Source organism: Mandrillus leucophaeus, unplaced genomic scaffold (genome assembly GCF_000951045.1).
Source record: "Mandrillus leucophaeus isolate KB7577 unplaced genomic scaffold, Mleu.le_1.0 Scaffold974, whole genome shotgun sequence".
NCBI lineage: Eukaryota > Metazoa > Chordata > Mammalia > Primates > Cercopithecidae > Mandrillus > Mandrillus leucophaeus.
In genome coordinates, this window is record NW_012110630.1 from 425,490 (window position 1) to 451,220 (window position 25,731).

The 25,731-nt window shown below is 39.5% G+C and overlaps 1 protein-coding gene across 2 annotated transcripts in view; it reads left to right on the forward strand.

Moving 5' to 3' along the window:
* SLC8A1 (solute carrier family 8 (sodium/calcium exchanger), member 1) overlaps positions 1-25,731 on the forward strand; it is a 342,375-nt gene that overhangs the window by 296,393 nt on the left and 20,251 nt on the right. For both annotated transcript variants that reach the window (XM_011970797.1, XM_011970795.1), the window contains one exon: positions 18,682-18,957. In XM_011970797.1, the coding sequence (XP_011826187.1) occupies positions 18,682-18,957 (276 nt within the window). The remainder of the gene's footprint in view (positions 1-18,681; positions 18,958-25,731) is intronic.

A 25,731-nucleotide genomic window follows, 5' to 3' on the forward strand; every position in this document is an offset into this window, starting at 1 on the left:
GCAGTGGAGTGGTTTACTCTGGTTCATTCACAGAGTTCTGTGACTCTCAAGAACAAGGAAACATTTTATGACCAGTCTACGGCAATAGAAAAGGGAAGCTTTAAACAGTGAGTGGGATTATGCTGCCAACAAGGCCAGTGTCATGTATTTGATTCTGGTGAGAATAGGTATACAGAGAAACAACTATAAAGATGTCAATGCTGCGTTACTTCAAAGAGGTAGATTTCGACTTGCAAACACTTTCATATGTTGTGTTTCATGAAATCCTTTTAACGCTATAATTATCATTATCTTACTGAGGAAGAATCTGAGTCTGACACAGGCAACATGTCCTTAGAACATAGCTCAGATCCTATATCTAATGAAGACTAGTCCGGTGTGCTATCTACTGCCCTTTAGAAAGAAGGAAATTCCAAAATGAGGAAAACTGCTCCCTACTCTCACAGAGAGACTGGCCACATCACATTACCTGCGGCCATGGTGTCATCATTTCACGATGGCACTAACTCCTGCCTAGATCTTTTGAAGAATTGTTAATAACTGAGATGCGAAGCCTCTCAAGTCTTCTTGTCATACAATATATTGTGCTTTATGTTTCTAAAAGACTGCTTGGAAATAAGGCACAATTGCTTAGAAATTCTCAGGCTGCCAGGTAAATCGACCTTATTTACAATTTTGAGAGACGACGTACCAGAAAAACAAACCCATGTTTTAAAAGCATCAAATTATACTCAATTACATGAAGGGCAGTTTTAAAAGTTCATTATTTGTCATTATGATTAAATTTAAGTGTCTAAAGAATGTCAGTATTTTTAGGCTATTACATAAGCAATAAAATTTGTAAAGCAGCATTTATTGAAGTCAGACTTTCATTGGATTTTAAAATTTCATGGCTAAATAGTTGAGAGTCAGAAATATTTGCCTTATTACAAATATTAAATTGCTTTTAAAGGGCTCTGAGAGGTTCCTTTGCAATTTTCTGTGCAAAATTGATTCAATATATCTCACTAAACAAAAATAATAATTTTGTAAATAGGGGTTTGCTTTTCTTTCTCAGTAATTGTATTCAAACTGGTTTCAAAGTCAACCCTGTGGCAATCTTCTTGGCCCTCTGCTTTTTCCGAATTTCATAGCTCAGTACTTGGGCCTCCTATGACCATAATGATTCTGCAAACCCAGTTCTTATAATTCCATAGTTGAAGAGTTAAAGGATTTATGAGAATCCAGAGATTAGGAAGGGATTAAGCAGTTACATCCTGGCAGTTCTCCTTCTGTTTCTTCCTGGGTTGAACACTAGGAGCAGTGGGTTCTGCAGTTCAATGGCTGTCAAAGGCTTGCAAGGCAAGTCCCGTACCATGAGGTGCTGTTAAGATGTGCCAGCAATATGCCCTTCTCCACGAAGCCTGCATTCACTGTCCAGTTTGAATTGTTCCCAAATCTCTCTCCTTCTACCAGGGCAGAATGGTGGGTTGACTTTAAAAAATTGTGTGCCAGCTGAGATATCAAGGGAAATAGGTGTGTCAGAGAAAAGGGCAAACATTAGCTGGATAAAGGGAACCAGGATGCCGATGCCAGTTCCACGACCACCGTATTGTTCTTCACAACAGCTTTGGGCAGAGGTGAGGAAAAGGAGAGAATGACTGCAAGGCTGGCTTTAGAGACAGATGTGGGTTTGTGTTCCTGTCCTCCAAAACCTCCCTGGGTGACTCCAGGAAGATTACTACAACTCAAGATCTCAGTTTGCTCGTATGTAAGGTAGAGATAACTGTGCTTCATTCATGGAGCTGCCATAAGGATTAATTTAAACAGTGTGCATTTTCATAAAGGCCATCTGTACATGGAAATACCAAAGTTGGTTGTTTGGGAGGCAAATCTATTATAGAACCTATAATAAAATATTACCAAATTTTGTGCAAATGCAGTTAATTCAATTTAATCACTGAAATGGCTATGGGACTAAAAACACACTGGTTAACTTCTTTCTTTCATTTTATAGATAAGAACACTGAGATTCAGAAAAACGATGTAACTACTTGCTCAAGAAGGAAAACTGTTAAGGGGCAGTGCCAGGGAAAAAATCAGCCCAACAGGCTCTCCGGCATGAAGGGTGCACTTGCTTGCTGTGCCTGAGGCCTGAGTGAACACACATGCACAAACACACATGTAGAACACATGTATACACAGGTACAGAGACATGCATGCATTGTGCATACACACATCAATACAGACACACACATACAAATACACACAAATCAGGTACACGGATACACAAAATACACATACATAGACATTCACATTCACATTATATAGTAGGTATTTGTTTGGATATTGGAGCTGCAGCTTGAAATAGAAAGGGTTTTTTTCCTCAGTATTTGTTAGGTCTCCTTATAGTCTAGTACATAAGTTCCTTGGCGACAATGCCAGTCAGTTCCCTAAACAACAAAGGGAAGAATTTGTTTTCCTAGGTGCACCGATAGGCTTCTCCTGCCTAGTAATTTGTGACATTCTTTGAAGTCAACACACACCTCCCTCTTTTACCTAATATTAAATATCCAGCATTAAAGAGTTTCCTGAAATTGTTTTACTTTTGACATATTCATTTGCATATCAGACATAGTATGTATTGGCATCTTTATAATGAAAGAATACTCAAAAGTGAACCCCCCAAAAAAGTCCAGCAGTCTTGGTTTTGTCACTTACCAACTGTATAACCTTGGCAAAGAATTTAACATTTCTGATTTTTGGTTTCATCATCAGGAAAAGGAGGGAGTTGGACTAGTTTAGCTCTAAGATACCATCCAATACTGAAACGTGGGAGCTCTGTCGATGCCCATTATAGTCCTGCAGTAGCCTTGACGGGGATTGTGCTTCATGGCCCGTCTGATTTTGACAATGGAAAAGCACACTTTGCCCATCCCCTGACTTGCCTAAACTAAATATTCAGCACAATAGCAGCATACACATCACTTCTGTTCTTCTAGAAGGAATGGGATGAGAGGAGAGTCAAAGTTTAGCCTCAAAGAAAGCCAAGTGAGATGATGATGATTCAGAAGTGCGTATCTTCCTGTTATATAATTGGAACTCAGGAACGCCAGTGGAATCTTCTACAATACAAGGGAAGATATTCAACACGAGGCCCAGCTGGTGCATGCAGCTGACCTGTCCACACTCACTACACTTTACAGCAAATTAAAATGACCCAGTTCCAGCTAAATAAATAATAAGTAGAGGGCATGTCACCTTAGCCCACCAGTCCAATATGAACACTAGTTCAGTTTAAAGGATGCTTCTGTTATCGGTCCATCCACGCATGCTCTGTGGATTAATATCGTCAATTAAATTATTTAATATACTGTCAACTCAGTGGCCCCCGGACAATAATTCACTTGACTAATTGGCAGCCTGAAGACTAATCTACTCTAAAACTCTTAATAAAAATGGTACCTCAAATGAGTTTCAAGGGATTGCCATGAAATCTGGTCTAAGCAGGAGTCTTTTCAGCATCTCGTCTGTTATTGAATATCATTACTATGGGCAATATTCTCATTACTTAACCCTTGTGATAACCTTAGGTCATCTGAAAATCCAATTTAAGCAGTTAAAAATTCTGCTAGGGCCGAGCACGGTGGCTCACGCCTGTAATCCCAGCACTTTGGGAAGCCGAGGTGGATGGATCATGAAGTCAGGAGATCGAGACCATCCTGGCTAACAAGTTGAAACCCCGTCTCTACTAACAATACAAAAAATTAGCCAGGCATGGTGGCGGGTACCTGTAGTCCCAGCTACTTGGGAGGCTGAGGCAGGAGAATGGCGTGAACCCAGGAGGCAGAGCTTGCAGTGAACTGAGACTGCACCACTGCACTCCAGTCTGGGCAACAGAGCAAGACTCCGTCTCAAAAAAAAAAAAAAAAAAACTCTGAATCACTTTTTGCTTAAATAATGTTACCATTTGGCTTCTATGACATGGCTGGTACTTTGTAGGCATTATTTCTGTTTTTCCCAGCTATATTCTGAGCTATGTCGTTTTTCCCAAAGGTTATAACAGTGGATCCTGAGGCCCAGAGTGGTTACATAACTTGTGTAGGGTCACACAACTAGCAAGTGGTTAGCTGGAATATGAAACCCCATCATTGTGAGTCCAATGCCAGTAGGCTTTCAACTTGATCCTAGGTATTCTTCTTACAACTTTAGTTTAGGTCTCAAGAGCTCACATTTCAGATGAGTTAATTCAGGACAAAAGGGATGAAGTTAACAAGTCTTTTAATCTCAGTTACACATGGGGAAGGTAAGGGTTTGGAAATGAGTGTGCAAGCCTGGGACAGAAGTGCAGAAAGATCAGGAAGAAGAGAATCAGTCCTAGAAAGCAGGCAGGCTCCATTACTGGATTTCCTAGAAAATCCAGACTAAATCCCATCATAAAGAATGCAGAGGGACTTCCAAATTGTTTTTGTGATGTAGGAATTGTATTTATATCTGGAGCTAGAAATTGTGTCAGGTCTTATGAAACAAAATGGAATCAATGCCCAGCCTTTTCTCCAAGCTCCTGGTCTTTTTCTGTGATATTATTAGTTATCTAGGTAGGTTGTTTCATGCTTAGAATCACTGGCATGCTTGAAAAAAAGTAGGAACAAAGGTCAAGTAGCAATTATTTGAAACCAACAGGAGATATGAACAACACTGCTGCCATCCAACTTAGCTTTTATTCCTTGTTTCAGTGTAGAGCTAAAATATTCCCATTCTCTGTGATAGACAGTGCATATAACATGGATGACAAACTGTTTAAATTCTTTGTTGGAATCTTTGTCTTCTCTAGATACTTGAATTCAATGGTCAAAGAGCCACCAGTTAGATATGGGGCTCTAGACAAGACCTCTAACCTCCCCTGTGAGTTAATAGGATTAGAAGAGATGACCTTGTGAGTTGTCTTTGGGACATGGAAATACTAAAGGGTCTCTTAAAGGACCCTTCATTGCCATAAATAAAATGCCAACTTGCTTTCCGTGTAACTGCTAGTTGAAATGTACAGTTCTAATTTATCACACAAATTACTAATTATTTTACTTCACAAGTATCTTTAAATTATCCAATCCATCCTTGTAAATGATAATTTTTAAAAAAATGTAAGCTAGTTCATTTCATTTAGGACATTTACTCAGTTTGAAATGTACTGACAAAATGAAAATTTGAAATCTCAGGGAGAGTCTCTCTTCTATTTTTTTAAAAAAGATGGGGTCTCCTCCATTGCCCGGGCTGGACTGCAGTGGCACATCATAGTGGCATGTCATAGCTCACTGTACCCTTGAACTCCTGGGCTCAAGTGATCCTCCAGTGTCACCCTCCTGAGAAGCTGGGACTACAGGCAGGCACCACCATGCCTGGCTTCTATTTAATTATTACACATCCAGCTCTTGCTGAGTGTCCCACCCAAGCTGCCACCCTGCACTTCTTGGTAGACCCATCTTATTCAAAACTGCAGAGGAGGTCAGGTGCAGTGGCTCACACTTGTAATCCCAGCACTCTGGGAGGCTGAGACTAGCAGATCACTTGAGGCCAGGAGTTCAAGACCAGCCTGGTCAACATGGCAAAACCCTGTCTCTACTAAAAATACAAAAATTAGCCGGGCGTGGTGGTATACACCTGAAATCCCAGCTACTAGGGAGGCTGAAGCACAAGAATCACTTGAACCTAGAAGGCGGAGGCTGCAGTGAGCTGAAATCACGCCACTGCACTCCAACCTGGGCAATGGAGCAAGACTCTGTCTCCAAAAAAAAAAAAAAACCTGCAGAGGTAGTATTCAAACCACAGGTCTTATGCCTATTCTTCTGCCTCACATTAACTCTATTTATCTGTTGTTTTACTATGTTGAAGGTTTTTCTAACCTGTATTCATTGCATGTAAACAACTATATATTGGAAGGTTGTTTGCTTCACCAGAATTTATGTAAGAGAGTGATACAAAAGATTCAGGTACCTTTCAAAAAATACATGCTTTCTGTGAATGTCTTGCCCCCAATAAAGAATTTCCTTTTTATTAATAAAAAGAAAGAAATTTAGGGCTCTAACTTTAATCAAGATGCAATACCTACCTTAGAATACATGTTAAATACATGTGTAATTATACTGACTTCACAATATGTCACTTAAGACATTTGATGCTTAAAACATACTGTTTAATGGTCACGTTAAGTGAATTCAGTAGCCCTTCATCCTTGATTAGAATTGGATATCACAAAGTAAATCTTAAAGTTCTTATCAGAGCCTCTTTTAAAACTGCCCTCATTGGAGTATAACTTATCTGTGATTTTAATTTTTACCTTTAATGTATAATATTTGAAAGCTAGTATTTTATCTTTTATAAAACCTCACAATGCCACTCACTGAACTTTAAAGAAAACATGAAAAATTCCTAATCTAAAGAGAAGCTTTTTTTCCCTAGAAAATTAATTTTTGTCATCTTGCAACTGGAAGATCGTAACTATGTAATTCAATGGTTTCTAAATTGCTTTGGCCATTGGAAAGCATAGTCTTTTTTTTTTTAATCTACGTGTTCAAAATTCAGTCAACTCAGGTGGCTAAAAGCATCCTTTATTTCTACTTCAGACTTTTTTTTGTCCTATTTTTGTCTTAAAATATCTTATGCTCTATTCATAGGTACAGATCTGCTCAAGTCCTCTTAGACATAGGAAGAATCTAAATTTGAAAAAAAAACAACAGCAGCAAATCTGCCCTTTTCATCACTATTTCTCTAACCCCTAAGACAGTGCTTGGCAATAAGGTGGGCTTGCCAATCCTGTGTCTTTGTTTTATAAAGAATGAATACATTTATTTGTGAATTAAAGTTTTCCAATCCCTACATAACTGGATTAAAAGACATCATCATACTGTGTCTGATCTAGAGAACACTCTACATAAATCCATACACACACATACACATGCCATGTTTCAAAAGAAGTTTGAGACATTTGTTTTCTCTATGTCAAACTTCATATCACTTGACATGGAGATGTGAACATTCACATATTTGTACACGTAAGATATATTTATCTGTGTATGTGCAAATTGCACATGCCAATATAAAATGACATTTTCTGTCAATGTTCTTAAGTATTCCTAGTAAAATTTCACTGCTATGTAGTTGATAATTATGATCCTAAGAGGAAAAGCAGAGGGCATGAGTAACAAGAAAGAGAGTAAGTTCCAGACAGAAACTACTTATGGGAGATATTCTAGGGACATACTAGTAGGTGAGCAGAGCAAATTTAGGATATCTATCGATCTAAAAATGCAGCAGTAGCAGGAGAAAATGTTGAATCAGGTAGCTACAATTTCCACTTCCAGAACAAGGCAGGCCAGAAACACAGGTGGGAGCACGAGAGGGTGGGAGAAAAAAAGCAATTATTTTTTGGCCCCTGGATATGCTTTAGCTGATATTTCTGAAAAGAATATTGGCTCGTTGGGCTGTTCTTCTCTTAAATTGCGTATTATAAAATCTTGAGGAAAACACCATATTGAAGGGTTCCAGAATGATTCAGCACTCTTATTTGTAAGCCCGAAGTCGTGTCTCTAATGCGGCTTTGTCTGGGGCGGCAGCAGCTCTGCTCTGCAAACAATGCACCATCACTGGGTCCAAGAGCTCTTTTGTTGGCATGGGCTACTGCAATGTGAATACAGTTTTAGTTGTTGCTTGCAAATCAATGCATGAGGGGACTTTTCGTCCCCAGTCGGGAGCCTTCGTATACTGTTTTCAGTAGGGGAAACACTGCAGCCTAATCCAAAGAAGTGGAAGGAGAAAACATAGTCACCCTCCACCACGGACAAACACTCTTCATAGGCAGAGAGAAGCCACATAAAAATGACTGGCAGCATTACTTCTTGCTGTTCACAGTCTGCTCTCTTGATAAAGACCTTGTCTTTCCAACTCCTGCAATGAAAAGCCACTCGCCTGAACAAACCTTGGCACATACATCCCACCCCATGCTTCTCCCTTGCCTTGCCTTTACCTAGTCAGGTCTGGCTGGGTGTTGTGTCTTATGGCCTGTTACACAGAGCATCTTAGAATCCTGGCAACGAGCTGGAAAGGAGCTGTGATTCTAACCCCCTCTTGCCTTTTCTTTTTTTTTTTTTAAACAAATAAGAACCTGAGAACAGACAGAGGGGTCTCCTCCAAGATCACGGAGAGACTGTTTTAGAACCCAGGGCTCCTGCTGCACCATATAGCATTGCTCATTTTTCTTCTGGAGTTGTAGAACCAATGCCTTCACTATCAGACACTCCATGTCTGCCCCCTAATGTTACCTACTGACCAGTGGGCTTCTTGGTGATGTGATGCCTTAGGATTAGACAAAGCAAAGACTGAAGCTTTCCTGGCCAACACCTTAGCAGCACTGAGTGAGAGAATGGTCTCGCAATTGGTGAATAGTTGTTTCGTATCCACACAAGCCCCACAGCAGCCTGGTGCAGTAGCTACTCATGAACCCATTTACGAGAAATGGAGAAACAGAAGTTGGGATTCTCACCCTGACCCATGAGGGTGGATTCCCAAGTCAATCCTCTTTCCATCTTGTCACGCTTGCCTCTCAAAGTTTAATGCCAGTAGAACATAGGCATATTTCCGTTTCCTAAACAATAGTGCATAAGCTATTTTCTCCGCATGGAATACTTTCCCTCCATACCTGGTTATTTCTCCTCACTAAAGTCTTGGCTCAACTGCTTAGCTCAACATATCAACTGCTCAGAGGGGTTTCTCACCCTCCCAGTCACCGGATTTCATTGTATTCATAGCTCATATCAATATCTGAAATTATTATATTTGTTATTTGTTCACTTTGATTCCTGTCTCCCCTTGCCAGAATGGAAATTCCATGAGATCGGGGATCTTATTTTTCTGCATTTGCAAAACCAAGAACTGTGCCTGACACACAAGTTAGCAATAAATACTTACTAAAGAAATGAGTGGCACTAAGAAAGTCAGTCTTCCAACCACGCCATTCCCTTTGAAGATTTCCTAGAGTTCCAGGTTAGGGGTTCAGCCTGGGCTTGAGGTGCAAAACAGTGACCCAAAATATTTTAGGGTTCAAACCTATAGACTTAATAGAATATGCACCAGGCCTTGACCAAATAAAGAAGATAGGCCACTGACTTATTGATAATAGGAGGGAAAGAGAGATTTTCCAGATGGTTGATATTGAAGAAAAACATCACAACATCATGATGCGTGTTGTGTACTATTTATGAGAGACAAGAAAGCCACAGCAGACAAACAAGATTTTCAGTTCCCACCTTAGCCTACCTACCCTCTAAAAGAAGTGTTCACCCACAGTGAGGGAAGGAGATTTTCCATCTGAATTCCACTAATCAACTAATTTCCCTCAAACCAAAACTAAGTTTACTACATGTAAGCATATAACTTCTCTTAAAAATACACAAGCATATAACTATTTGTATGTATATAAGCATATACTATTGACTATATGTAAGCATATAACTTCTCTTAAAAGTCTTGTTTATACCTTTTCAATAGCACAAAAGAGAAAGTTGTTTTTGGCTATGCCCATTTTCCAGAAGGAGAAACTGAGGCACACAGGATCTGTGAAGTGACCAAGAACAAGTAAATCATGGGACCATACGGTCAGTGGAGGGCCCTGTTTACTGAGATCTCATTAAAAATCACAACAGAAAGAAGGAAAGAGGAACAGGCAGATGAGGGGTGCCTTGAGCAACTGCCATCACTTTGTACTGTGCAAACTGAAGTCATCATTAGACTATCACTCAATTTGCATCACCACTTTGCTGGAACATCAACTTTCAAACCCTATGTTCAGAACAGAGTCCATTCAGGTGATCCTGAGATCAGGCAAAGAGTTATGAGACTGTTATTGTCATTGCTGAAGAGCCAGAGTCCTTTCCGTTTGCTCCTCAGAGAGACAGATGTTTGCCACCAAAATGAGGAAAATCCCACTTCCCAACGGGGCTGAAATAAATCATGAATAGAGGATTTGCCTAAAGATGTATTTTTTTAAATAAAATTCTAGGAAGAATAGAACTGAGCCAACCATTCATTCTCTGAAAGAGCACTATAATATTTTGTGTATTATATCATATCCAGAGAGTTAATTTAAGGAGGAGAGGTATTTCCCAGTTACACTTTTCATAAAACAATGCTAAATGAGCTTACATTTTATCAGAATGAATTTTTGCTGTACAAACTGCAGAGACTTTTCTCTATGGAAACAATGGGTCATGTAATTGTAGCGAGGTGATAGAGTTTTAGATCTCATAAGCAAGTCATTTAAATTCTCTGACCCTCAGATTCTTCATCTCTAAAACAGAGAAAATAATACCTCCTGCAGCAGGCTCCTGGGAGGATAAAGACTAAGTGGGATGTACACTTTTACCTACATGCATAAAAGTAACACTCAGTAAGTGAACCTGAATTCATAGATGAATCACAGCAGCATCTTAAGAGGCTCTGGGTGGTGTTTATGCCCCTCTGCATGAGGAGCAACCCTGGGTATACATCTACCCTTTATATACATGTTAACATTTTCTAGGACATAACATTGATATGTTTGTTGAAAATTACAGGGTTATCACTGCCCAAACAGTTGCTTCAAGACTCAACTTCCCACACTACAGGAAGCTAATTTAGACACAGCTGCTGATATTTACGAAGTGTTATCAGATTCCTCAGGCCAGTCTTAGAACCTGGTGTGCCCACATACTACCCACTGTAACTAAACCATCTAAACTGGCAGGTGGTATCTATACTTGCTGAGTATCAATTCTACTCGACAAAGCCTTGTTTCTTAGCTATTCAAGTATACAGGGAATGTTTCTCTATTTCAGGAGCTTGGAATTCTGTCAATCCTACAATTAGTAAAGGGTAAGAGAACACTCTGAATTTCAAGATAAGATTCTTACCCTAACTTGGAGTTATTTTATAAACAACCAAGCTTGGGGCGAAAACACACATGACTAATTACATTAAACTGTAATTAATTAGGAGCATTCAATTCATATAGCGGAATTTTTTTAGGAACAAGAGACACCAATCAGTTTTCAGCTTTAAACAGATTCATTTTGGTAATAATCAAACTTGCATGGAGCTAGAACTCCTTAGTGAATCCATTTTTCATTTTGACAGTGGCTACATTTGCTGAGAAATATTTCTGTCACATTAAATATTTCTTGTGCTATGTTACCATCCCAGCAAAGACCATAATGGCTTAAGCTGGTAAGCATCCTGTTCTTCGTGGATGATTTCATCTAGATATTCATTCATTTCAGCCAGGTTTAAAAGTTATTAATAGACAGTGAGTTGCCTTCTTGAGGCCCTTTCCAATACTGTCACACATCACCTGGCCCAAACCCCTTAAGTAGTAGCAGGATGGCCCACAGATTAGCTGTGGCTTGGAAGAAGCAGGTAGGGATGGCTAATGGAGCCTGTATAGTGTCTTCTCCATTCAAGAACAGTCCAGTAGTCCAAGTTACAAATACCCAGATTTTATGTACAATAGTATTGATATCCAATGCGAGGGATCTAGGTTGTGCACTCCTTATGAGACTCTAATGCCTGATGATCTTTCACTGTACCCCATCACCCAAAGATGGGACCATCCAGTTGCCAGAAAACAAGCTCCAGGTTCCCACTGATTCCACATTATGGTGAGTACATAATAGAAATAAAGTGCACAGTACATGTAATGCACTTGAATCACCCCGAAACCATCAGAATTGTCTTCCAGAAAACCAGTCACCGGTGCCAAGAAGTTTGGGGACCACTGGCCTAGGGAATGGGGCCTGGACAAATGAGTAGAACCTAACCGCCCAAGCTGACTGCCAGAGACTCTAAACCTGGATTGAGATTATGGGTTCCCTAATAGCCGAAACTCTCAGAAGTGGCATGAGTAACCATTTGGCAGAGAATTTTTAAAGAAATTCACATTAAGCAGGGGTTGACCTTGGCATAGTCCAAAAGCCTCCTGAAGCTTTAAGTTCAGGTATTTTCTAAAACCCACGTTTCAGTTGCTAGAAGAAAATGCCTACAATGTAGGCATTTTCTTCTGTGCACTGGCAACTCATAGATCTAGGAATTCAAACCAATTGTTTTCTGAGCTGTCTTTGATAGGAAGTGTCTTTCAATATACTTAGAAGAAAAGTTGTTTACATCATCTACTTTGCATCAGAGAATATGCTAAGTACTTCCCACCAATTAAGTTACAGAGAAATGTTTATTGCACATCTCCAAAATACCAAAAAAAAAAAAAAGAGATAAACTCTTGTTTGGGAATCTTTGTGTTACTGAATTTAGTGGCAGAGGCCATTAAGAGTGGGAAGAGATGATAATTGTTTTCTCACTAGACATAAGGTAAAAGCATGTAAAAGGGAAAAGAAAGAGAAAAGAAGTTTCAGATCATTTTATGGGCAAAACAGTAAAAACCGGTGGCCCTTATGGTGTCACATGCATGCACAGTTTCTCACACATACACAACAGATATACACAGATGCAAACTAGGGAACAAAAATGTATCAACTGAATCACCATTCTCAGTTTTATTTTTCTTAGCTGATTGCTAAGGTCTTTCATCGTTTATACTTTATGATTCTCTCAGAACCTTTAAAGCAAAGAGAAACAGAAATATATAACAGGAGAGTAGAATTTGATTTGTAATTACTGTATGTCAGGTTGCAAAAAAAAGTCATAATTCTGGAGGATAAAGCCTATTGAGTGCCCGGAAAGAACTGCAAGTCAGACACATCCACAGATGAACAGCAGCATACATTTTCCAGACTGCTTTACATACAGACTTGTGAGGATTCAGGCCACTTTCCCAAATTCAAGGGTGATAAGCTAGAGACAAACCAGGATGTTGATTCAGAACTGGATGGTTGACCTTTGGCAACCAGAAACGGAAATAAGAACTTGTCACACTCTAAAGGAGAGATTCCTTATGATTCAACCTTAACAAAGGAGATTCTGCCACTTGCCACAACATGGATGGGCCTGGAGGACATTATGCCAAGTGAAATAAGCCAGACACAGAAAGAAAAATATTGCATGGTCTCACTTGTATGTGGAATATGTATGTTTGAAAAGAGCTCAAATACACTGAGATAGAGAATGAAGCAGTGGTTACCATCTTACTTTGGGCAAGTGTTGCCAGAGGCAATGAGAATCATAGGTCATAGGATACAAAATAGCAGATAGGAAGGATGAACATGTTTAGAGATGGAATGGACCACATGGGGACTAAAGCTAATGAAATTGTATTAGAAATGTTTGTTAAATAAGTAGACTTCGACTGCTCTTGTCACAGGAAAAAGTACCTAGATGAGATGATAGATGTTAATTTGCCTCCCTATAATAATTTTACTATCTAAATATATCCCATAACATGACATTGTTAATCTCAAATGTATAGGATACAATTTTAAACAAATGTTTAAATAGAAAAAATAGAGGTTCCAAAACAGTCACACCACGAACCCCTGCTTTTACCTGATCTTTTAATTTCCCATGTTTTCTTGGTCCCCAGGGATCTGAGAAAGAGCTTATGGCTGGCTCTGCCAAAGAAATAAACCACCCAAAAAATCATATCTAGAAAGTATTAGAATACAAATACTAATTATGGCACCTCATATTTTCACATTCCTAGAAAAAAAAAAAAGGTACCACTGTATCTGTATAACACCTGGCATTAAAAAAATTCTGACTCAAACTTTGAATCAATATGTGATACTAAACTCCCCAACTTTCTTCCGTAAGGCATTTTCTATAGTAAAATTTTCCCTGGACTGTTAGAACAAATGTCAAGTCAGTCACTTAAATTCTATGTGAGATTATTTTAGCAAGTCACATAAATTCTCTGAACTTCAGAATCTTCATATGTATAATGGGATTAATAATGCCCACGTTGTAGGGTTATTTTAAGAATGAAATAAGATCAGGTATGTGAAAGAATTTAGCTCAGTGCCTGTCACTTAAGAGACACCCCACCAGGTTCCCTTCCTGTTTTTCTTTCTTTCTTTTCTTAAAAGCAAGCAGCTTGGGGAAATGAATGATAATGGCTCATTCGAACAGAATGTAGATTCAGTGAAATCAGGATGCTCACATTGTATTGATTTACTGCCTTCCTTCAGACAAGTAACAATAATGGAATATGGCACATTTGTCTATAAAGAGGCATACCGTTTTATAAAGGACTTGAGCATTTCTTCTTCCAGTCCCCACAACAGCTCTGGAAGGTGGGAGTTAGGAAACTCATTTGACAGGTGAGCAACTGAGGCTCGGGAAATTTAAGTGTCTTGCCCCAAAACAAGCTGTCAGAACTATAGAGACTTAAGCCTTCTGACCCAAGTGTCCATTACCTTCCAGCAGTCTCTTTTTCTGGTTCTCAGAGCTCTCCCTGAATCCAAGCCCTGAGCAGGTAGAGACAGAGATGTAAAGAAACCCCTGTTTACTTTAAAAGATATGTGCCAAGCCCAGGGGTTTGTCTTTCACGGTCAGTCATGCTGATGATGCCGTTGCTCTCATGCTTCCGAACTGGAACGGTGCAAGTACTATTACATGAATAGCTGAACTGACGCCCTGTGCACTATCTGCATTTTTAATGATTTGGTTATTTTTGTAGTTATATTTTAAAAGTCCCATGTGTATCAGGGAAGCCATTTAAAAGGCACTAGGAAGGATTAATCAAATATAGGTTATTTTCCATTAACTGAAAAGAAAGATTCTGAGATATGAGGAATTTACTCGATATTCTGTAAAAGCAAACCCACCAACGTGTCTTTCTTTTCTAACACAGAGAAGGGACTTGGAAGAATTACGTAGCCTCCAGGAACCCTAGGCTGGTGAACATCCACAACCACAGAATAGGCATACTACTATCATCTTTGCTGTCACATAAAAGATGCTCCTAGGATTTTTTTAATGTTTCACTACTCTTCCCAAAGAAAGAACAGACTTTTTAGTGTAGTCCAGATGGTGATGGATGAACGTAATATTTCTTTGTCCTTTCCCAAGACAGGGTAGTTGTGCATCATGCATGGCAGTCCGTGGTCATTTTTAATATTTAAGTGATGTCTGAGTTGGAGATTAAAATTTATAAAGAGCAGTGAGATCCCAGAGAATCTCACTGGGAGAAAAGGATGGGAGGCCACTTTTCCTTTCAAATGTTATAAAAGCAGATGGGCTTCCCATTCCAGACTTACGCATTAAAACATTTAAGATTCTTTGTGATATTGGAAGCCTACAGGAAGAACTCGCTCTCTCTCTGTCACACACACACACACACACACACACACACACACACACACACATTTTGCATTAACTGATCATGAAGGTAATTTCAGAGGGCAAAATTAATTTTTGTTTTTAAAAACCTAGAATGTAACCTTAGGACCCAGCATGTTGACTAAACAAGTAATTTTGGAGAAACACAGTAACAATCTTAAATGGAGGGAAATAATGATAACTACCATGATAATCATTACCTTGAAATGTTCTCAGACACTTTACAAAGATGATCTAATTATTCCTGTGTACATCTCTCATGGGAAAGGTGTTATTTCCATCTTGAAGACAAATATAATGTCTACTCTCAAGTTACAAGTGACATGTCTTCTGAGAAGCTTCATTATGTGTTTTCCTGCTCATCTCCAAACTAAGAGATTTAGATGCCCCAAATTAAGTAATTCTGTGGAGAAAACGCAGCATAGTTCATGTTTCTGTGAATGATTGATTAAAATGTTTTCCAAAGCATTTTATTCATATGCCCTATCAAATTATAAAATGTTCACAAATATAGAAATTAAAAAGGATATGATCCAAAATAAATACAACTAGAAAACCTAGTGTTTTTTCTCAACTTTTCTGAGTATAGGTACCCTTCCCAGCCCCGGTTGGAATGGGGAGTGGGTAAGAGAGGCTGGGAATGGGAATGTATTAATGTGGCTTTCTTCTTCCTTCCTCCTTCAAATAAACCCTGAAAATTTCTTCTCTCACATGAAGTTCTACCTGGAGCTAAAGCGTAGGGTAAAAGAGAAGTGGGAAGAAAAGTAAAAGGAGGAAAAAAGAAGAAATGTATAAAGAAACAAACAAAAACAAAAAGAGTAGGTAATAGAAACGCTCAGTAGTTGTTCCTACATTTCCGTGTCATGACATAGGGAGGTTTCCGAAGGGCTGTTGTAGTTTTCTAGGGCTGCTGTAATAAATACCACAGACTGGGTGGTTTGAATAACAGAAATGTCTTTTCTGGCAGTTCTGGGAACTGAAAATCCGAGATCAAGGTGTTGGCAGGTTTGGTTTCTCCTGAGACCAATCTCCTTGGCTGGTAAATGTCTGTCTTCTCACTGAACACTCACATGGTCTTTCCTCTGTGCACGCACATCCCTGGTGTCTCTCGCGCATCCCGATTTCCTCTTATTATAAGGACACCAGTCATATTGGATTAGAACTCACCCTAATGGCTCCATTTTCACTTAATTACCTTTTTAAAGGCCCTGTTTCCAAATAAGGTCACATTCTGAGGGCTGGCAGTGAGAACTTTAACATACGAATTCTGGGGAGGCACAGTGCAGCCCATCCCAGGTGTTTTTATTAAAAAGGATCTTCTGCTTCCAGGCAAAGTTGATATAATAAATACTGCATGAACAGCAGAGGGAATGGTCGGCAATGCTTTTACACTCACAAACATTCTGATGAGCTGACCTAACTCAAGCTCCTCACTGGGCAGCTCTGCAGAGGCAGTTCCACTCATCCGCAGCGGATTCTCCCAGCAGTTTATCTCAAGCCTCAACGATGAGGCTGCTTTCTTCACAGACCCCCAAAGTGTATTTATATAATTCCAACCATGTGCTCACGGAAGAGCAGGCCATTGCCTCTTCTCTTTTCCTGTAAAATGACAGAAGACAAATCCAGACATTCCTCTTTATATGTTTTCTGAGAGGTGTTTTTCCCTTAAATCTCTTGTGCTTTCAGAGGGTTTTCTCAATCATCATCTGCACCCAATAGCTTGCCCACCACAGAGTGTCTCATGAAGACCGCACACAGGTGCTCTATGCTGGCCGTCTCAGGTCAAAATTGCAGCCCCACCTACTGCCAGCTGCACTAGTGGGACCAAGTAAAGTAGCACCCTGATGACAAGGTTGGAACGGGTGAACAAAGACTTCAAGGAGATGTTCTTCTTTCCAAAATGGCCACATAACACATGTATTTGCCACCACTTCAAGAAAAGATGACTTTCAATATCCTCATTTTAAAACATGTCAATGGACATTACTTTCACATTATAAGTGAAATCTCCATTTTAGGATACTATTATCGATTTTCTAGTTCCTTTAAATATTATGCTTTGTGCATTTCTTTGTATGTTGATAGTATGACTTAATTGGCAAAATTTTGATATATATATATATATTTACATAATTGCATATATAAAGTCAATAGAAATTTCTGGGTGCAGCACACCAACATGGCACAAGTATACATATGTAACAAATCTGCACATTATGCACATGTACCCTAGAACTTAAATAATAATAATAATAATAAAGAAATTTCTGCATGCATTCCTTCATTTACCACATACTTAACCACCTTACTTTACATGCTGGAGATGGTACCAAACACCAGGGATACAAAGATGCATGAATTCCTGACCTGGAAGGGTTCTCAGTCAACTGGAGAAGAGAGGAACATGAACATGTACAATTTAGAAAAGCAGTTCTCAAACTTGGACATGTGTCAGTGTCAGATGGAGGGCTTGTTCAAGCCCAGCTTGCTGTCCACTCCCTCCCCAATTTCTGATTCAGTGGGACTGATAATTTGAATTTCTAACATGTTCTCTGTGCCACCTGCTCAGGAAGCACACTCTGAGGACCACTGATCCAGAGTTACAAGTGTTGGGAGGTTCCTCTGAGAAGCAGTTCCCAGCATGGGTTTTGGGGGAGGTCAGAGAGTGCATCACAGAGGAAGTGAGTCTTAAAGGATGGGTGAGGAAGGATAAGGGTGGAGCAATTAGGATATGCCAAGCACATTTAGCTCTAAAGAACAAAAGTAGGAGAAAGTGTATCTGGTTTGGAAAAATGCAAATAAATTTCATTTTTTGGCATATAATTATTTGGCAAGTAATTCCAAGGCTTGAGTTTGAAATAGGTACAGGAGATGATGCTGGAGAAATATGCAAAGCTTAGAGCCACGATTAACGGCCCTGTTTGATTATCCTGTAGGTGATTATATAACCCAGAGTTGAACTTCAAGTTGCAAGAAAAGAACCGTGGTAGAACTCCATCTACAGTTGTCTTTCTTCAAAAGAGCGTTCTTTCTCAGGCTGACACAGGGCTTGCCAACCTTTTGCAAGAAATCATTTTCATTTCTCTGAGTGACAAGTCTCACCAGATGTGAAAGTAGAAAGGGTGTGTTGATTGCACGGAAGCAGAACTGGGTAGGGGTTAAGTTTTTTTGCCATTGACCAATGAGCCACAAGTAAGAGGTATTTCAGTGTCTGGATAATTAATTCGTTAGTTATGATTAACTCTTGGAAAACCCTAAACTTCACCCACCTCTCATGGCCTCCTGCCACGTAGAGTTGAGGGATGACTGGGCTAGACAGGAGGGATTGAGAGAGAGGAAGACCCGGTAGCACAGGTTGTGATGAAATGTGCTTCCTTCCGTTCTCTCTAGGGGAAGATGACGATGACGATGAATGTGGGGAAGAGAAGCTGCCCTCCTGTTTTGATTACGTGATGCACTTTCTGACTGTGTTCTGGAAGGTCCTCTTTGCCTTCGTCCCCCCTACTGAATACTGGAATGGCTGGGCATGTTTCATTGTCTCCATCCTCATGATTGGCCTACTGACAGCTTTCATTGGAGACCTGGCTTCCCACTTTGGCTGCACCATTGGCCTGAAAGATTCTGTGACTGCAGTCGTGTTCGTCGCACTTGGAACATCAGTGCCAGGTAGAAATTACTTTCATGTATAATTCCCCCAGTAGCAGAAGTTCATTTGCCTTCTTGACGCTTTCTTTCCTACAATTTCAAGGGCTGTGATAACAAACCAAGACCTATGAAGGACAAGAGCCCAGAGGTATAAACAATGTCACTGCCGGAACATTGTCATGGCCTTTCTCAAGGTTCAGAAGCCAGTCCGTGTCATTGCAATGACAGGAAAGCATTCCCAGATCCCCAGAGGGTCTCCATGGCCTGTAAGAGACCAGATTGGTTTGAAGGATAGATTTTCAGATCAGCTTCCCATTGCAATGAGCACGTTTGAAAAGACAAAAATATAGAGTCAGCTTTAAGAACCAAATTTCTGTCTTTTATATACTTGTTAACATTTTAGTGATCTCTATGAAACTGTATTCATTTAGGTAACTAGGAAAATGTACTTACTGGAGACCTGATATTCTCTTGACCCAAATATTAATAAAAGGAAAGAGAAAGTAAACATTGATCAAGACAGGAAAAAAGTAATCCTGACAAAAGTGGACAGGCCAAATGTATATTTCATGAACATCCCTTCGTGCATTCCTTACAAGCTGAATTTTTCTTCTGACCTACAACTGTAGTTTATTATGTTCACTCAGATTTCTGAGTGAGACATCATCCTCCCAAACAGCATTGATAGCAATAATTTTCAAACTTCGGTGGTGATCAGAATTACCTGAGAGCTTGTTAAGAAATACAAATGCCTGAAAACTATCAACAACCTATGGAAGATCTAGGAGTGACAGGGCCCAGGAATGTGGGTTATAAAGCTCACAAGTGACTCTGGTACACACCAGAGCTTATTGTAACTGAAACTCTGGATCTACTCTCCAGCAGTAATTAGCATCTTGACAGATACATAGGCTTTACTTTGAGCAACAATACCCACGTTCTTAACTAAATATCAGGCCAACGACAAGCCTTACGGTACACTTGGAAAAAGGCAGGAGTAGAAGCAAATACAGCTGTGCTAATGGTGCTATTCACTATCCACTTTCCATATTTCCCACAGTCCTGACATAGTCACTTTGTTTTCTACTAAAATTTGCCGTAGTTGGCAAGCCTGACTTTTGGTTTGAGTCTGAAAACAGCTACAGTTTAAATCATGTGTTTCTTTCTACTCAAATTCATTATTCTTCTTCAGGCTGCTATTTATTGTCTCAGTGACTATGGCCAAGTTACTTAACCTCTCTGAGCCTCAGTTTCTTCATTTGCAAAACAGAGATAATCATACTTAACATGCAGAATTATGATCAAGATTGGAAAAAATACCTGCAAATTATGCATCTAGTAAAGCATATGGGACATAGAAAAAAATTAATAAAATTGTATTTCTGGTGATTGTTTATATTGAATAATTTAGGGTGATCTGAACAGTATAAATCTGGACACTTCATTGATTAACCATGGATGAAGTATTCCGATTTGTACTGGTCAGCCATAAGGCATGGTGTTATGCAACTGACTGCCTGCCTGCCTGGGGGTTCTGAGTAAAGACTCCACATGCTTCTGGTAACCAACGGAGGGAATGGAGGAGCTAGGAGACCTAGAGGGTTCTCTTACTTTCACCTTAGCAAGCAGGGCTGTTTGAAGTTTTTCAGTTGACCCTTGATCCTGAGAGGAGAGCAGACTCCCTCTCACTCCCAACTACATTCCAGCAGTTCCATATTGGTTCTTTTCCTTGCCTCTTTTTCCAGAATTACCAGAAATTTACCAAGCAGAAAGAAAAACTTAAAATATTCTTTAGGTGTTTTGATTAGAGACTATATATAAAACCAAAGGAATAAACATTGTGGTTATCCATTGCTTCTATCTGAGGTAATTATAGGAAAATATGTTGGAGTCCACTTTTCCTAAGGTTTAAGTCACTGAATCACATTGTGTCCAAGTTAGCACACACTGTTGGTCATGGGTTTAGTCCCTGAGGAGAATATGTGCAAATAATGATCATAAAGGCAAAAATTATGTCTCTCATAACAATTGTCCAAAATCAGCAGTTTGTCCAACCAAATACATCTCGTTCTCAAAAGGATTTAAAAAATGCTTTTCCTATCTGAAATCCTTGTTCCTGAAAATGTTTTTATTCCCCAATACCTCTTATCCAATACCCTCAAGCTGGCTTTTTCTAAATGTCAGTCTTCCAAAAGGCCTCTGTGTCTTTCTTAAGAAACTCTTGAAAATGGTGGCAGCCTTATGATTAAAATTGATTTTTCCCTATAACGTGAATTACGGATTACAGCCAACTTTAATGTTTGGAGGAGTCACTTGTTCTGCCACTTAAAACTTACTTACAACCCAGGTGGAGACATCAAGAGGTAAGAAAATCTGTTTGGGGAAAATACAGCAGAATCATTCATTGTTGAAACAGTTTCCTTACACTGCCATAAATGCTTTCCATCGGGACACAGATTTATTTGCTCTGTTATTGAGAGAATTCCATAATTTGCTAAATATTAACTGTGCAGCAAGCTCCCCAAACAATATATTCAGAGGTAATCTCAGATAATCATATCTATATAAACATTTTTTCCAAAAACTGAAAATTGAACAGGCTGTTGGATGAACATCGTATTTCTGACTTTTTCAACCCTGCTGATTCAGAGCGATGTTTTATTGTATATCGTGTCTCCTAAGAAAAATGATGCTATTGTTTCTAGATGACAAAGCCCAGTTGCTGCAGGCAGAAGAATAAAGAAAAATAATTCCCTTCACTCATAGCCTACTATTTAGTCAGCAGCGGTCCCGGGGCCCAGCGTTTTCTCTAGGCTGATGTTTTGGCACTTTTCCTGAAACAGAAGGGCCCCTTCTTAGTGTCTGATATTCTGCTGCTTCTTTCTAGGTTAGACTTTTGGATTCTTAGATTCTAATTGCCAGACGGACATTGAAAACTTTCCTGTTAGTCCTCCTGCCTCAAGGCAGTATTTAATATCTACGTATCTCATCAAAAGTGTTTTTGCCATACCATTCAAAATGTATGGGGGAAAGCTTATCAATTTTCATGTGAGATAAAGCTTCTTCCTTGTACCAGCTAGTAGCAAATGCTCATAATCTACTAGCAGAGAAGGATTCATAAAGGTCTTCACTTACCCTCACTGTTAGGTATTTTGGCAAGAGCTTGAAGACCCGTGTCTGTGAATAGAGAAAGGGCCTCCTCTTCCCGAATCACTATTTTTCACTTATCTGTCTGGAGGAAGAGCCTCTTCCCACCTTTAAATGTTGGAGTAAGCCCAAGACTGGTCTCCATCCTTCTTCTCATCTTGGTCCATGCTCACTTCCTTGACATCAGTCTCTATGGTGTAAATGACATCTGTATGCCAATGACTGCCAAATGTATATCCCCAGCCTCAATTTTCCCCTAAGTGCTAGATTCATATACTAGCTGCCTGCCCTGTACTGATGCTAGACATATAATTTGTAGCTCAGAATTACTATATCAAAAACAGAATTGTTGATTTCTACTGCCTAGTGGCCTTATCTTTTAACCAATCCTACTCTTTCTGTATCTTGCCTTTCTCAGGAGAACAAGTCATCATCCATCCAGATATCCTTGATTCCTTTTTCCTCCTCACCATGGTCAAAGGTCCTGCAGATCTTTCCTTTGATTTTATTTATTTTATTTTTTTGAGATGGAACCTTGCTTTGTCACCCAGGCTGGAGTGCAGTGGCACGATCTTGGCTCACTGCAACCTCCGCCTCTCAGGTTCAAGCAATTCTCCTGCCTCAGCCTCCCGAGTAGCAGGGACTACAGGTGCGTGCCACCATGCCTAGCTAATTTTTGTATTTTTAGTAGAGACAAGGTTTCATCATATTGGTCAGGCTGGTCTCAAACTCTTGAGCTTAGGTGATCTCCCCCACCCCCGCCTCAGCCTTCCAAAGTGCTGGAATTATAGGAGTGAGCCACTGCACCTGGCTGACTTTCCTTTAAAGTGTGTCTTGATTGAGCCCATCTAGCTGTGTCTCTACCACCACCATCCTAGTCTACACAGGCATCCTCTCTCACCCAGATCTCTGCAGTAGCCTTCTCTCTGTCTCCCTGCTTCTGCTAGAGATCATTTTAAGCAGTAAATCAGGCCACACTACAGCTTACAATCTTCCAATGGCTTCTTATTTAACTTAGAATAAACTCTGGAAGGCATCACTCTGTCTTACCAAGACCAACGTGATTTGGCCCCTGCCTATCTTTCCACTCTGTTCTCCTCCTTGCCTGCTGTTCTTTGGGCCCGTGGGCCTTTTTTTCTATCCACACACCAACCTCATTCCTTTCTTTGTATTGCACTAGCTGTCTCATATCCCCTTCATTTACACAAGACTGGCTCTTTGTCTTCAATTACATCTTGTCTTAAATGTAATCTTTAAAGAGGCCTTTTATAGTCACCAACTGTGAAGTAGTTAACCCATTCTTATGTACTATTTCACTCTATTTTATATGTGTATTACTTTGTAGATTTTATTTATTTTTGAATGTTACCATTTTCTAACTCTGTCCACTAAAATGTAAGCTTCATGAGAAGAGAAACCTTGTTCTTTTCTCTAGCACTTAGAATGGTACGTAACACAGAATTGTGTATGTGTGTATGTCTGTGGGTTGTATACATAAATAAATGTACAAATCAGTCATTTACACATTAGTACAAGCTAGTTCAATCAGATTGCTTTCTTCCTAATATCTTCTAGAGACAATTAAGAATTGAAGTTATTGAGGGAGGTAGATAGATGTTTTTTAGTGTTGCTTATTCTTGCATAGGACATATCTGAGGTTATTGTCGTAAGAAGTGACAAAAGTAAACTTAAGAGAACTGAGGCCCTCAGAACAAATGTTTTTCCTCTTTCATAATTTTGGCTATGGTGGGAACTGTGATGAGGAGCAAGGTATTTTTTTGGTCTTTTCTCTCCTATGATCCCTTCTTCCAAGACCCAGACCTCAGGCGAGTACTTTTTAAACTTTAGGTAGGCCAGGCGCGGTAGCTCACACCTGTAATCCCAGCACTTTGGGAGGCTGAGGTGGGCAGATGACTTGAGGTCAGGAGTTCAAGACCAGCCGGGCCAACATGGTGAAACCTTGTCCCTACTAAAAGTACAAAAATTAGCTGGGCGTGGTGGTGGGCACCTGTAATCCCAGCTACTCAGAAGGCTGAGACGGAAGAATGGCTTGAACCCGGGAGGCGGAGGTTGCAGTGAGCTGAGATCGCACCACTGCACTCCAGCCTGAGTGACACAGCAAGAATCCATTTCAAAAAAACAAAAACCATTAGGTATACTCTGGAGTGCTGAATTTTGCAGTAGCCTAACACAAGTGTATAACTGTTATATATCACATTATTTCTATGGAAAAACAGGTCCAAAATAAAGGGAAGAAATTTAAGGAGTATTTGGAGCCCAGTCTTTTTTTGGACTAGGGGCCACCTAGTCATTGGACAGTCTTTTAGCTTACAGTTTACTTGGATAAGCTGTGGATATATTGGGCCAGGACATTCCAGCTTATATCCCAGATTCAAAATACGGACTTTCATCTCTTGTTCCTATTGGATTCAAATAAATAGAAGTAAGCATCCTCCTTTAACTGCAGGGAGAACTCTTAGATACCGATGAGTGGTGGTGGGGGGGTGTTGCCCCCATTAAGTCTTGCCTTCATCTTTCTCCACTCGTCTTGGTGGGGGTTGTACCTGATGCTTGCTGACTTCTACCACTAGTTCCCGGTACCAGCTAGTTGCTACCTGGCCAGAAAAGCTTCAAAATTGGGTACGCTAGGCTGTCCTTTAGTCCCTGGCATTGTATGATTTTCTGTGTCCTTCCTATGTTTTGAATATTCTTTTATCCTTTGGATTCTGTCAAATAGGAGTTATTTCCCTCTAAGGATTTTAAGGCATGAAGGAGAAGAAGATAGTTTTGGTTTCTACCATCCCCCCTAATCTTGTATGTAGAACCTTTTTAATAAAATAAAACCTTATGTTGAGGGACAATTGTGTCATTTTTAAATTACAACACTTTTAGACTTCTGAATTCCATAGGAAGAACTTGATAGATAAAACTGGTTATCCTGGTTGTTCACCATGTTCTCTTAGTGTGGTGTTAATGACTGTGCACCAAGAGGGTAGAGAGAAGAGAGCTTTAGAGCTGAATTCAGGAACCTAGACTTCTAACCCTTACTTACTGTGTGGTTTTAACCAATTTCTTGACTCTCTGAGCTTCAGTTTTCTTGCCTGTAAAATCAGCCTAATGATACATGGCAATTCAAACAAAGTTTTCAAGAAGATTAAGTAATAGCATGGATCTCAGAGAATGTATCAACTGAAAATTGGTATAAAATACAGGAAACTATTATTATTTACGTGGAGATCAACTCTAAAAAAAAGTCAAAATGAATAGAAAACACCAGAAAATGAGAATAAATGGGAAGTTTTGAGCAGGGAGGGAACATTTTTAAAATTTACCACAAAGCTCCACTATATGCTGGGCATAGGCACTGTATATACTTTATTATCTTACTTAGGTTATGTCATTAAGTGATATGAAATGATTTTTCCTCCTTTCAACCTTTTGTTTTGCTTTGATGCTTAGATCCTTCCCCTGAAAATGATTTTTTTTTTCTGTTTATTCAGCACTGTGCTATAAAACATTTTATTATTTTTAGTAAATGAGAAAAACAGCTATTGATAGCTTATATTTTTCAGTTTTTAATTTTCTGGCTTCTAACTCTCACAACTAAGATATTCTGTAGAACACTTAAACAGCAAGTACTTTACAACT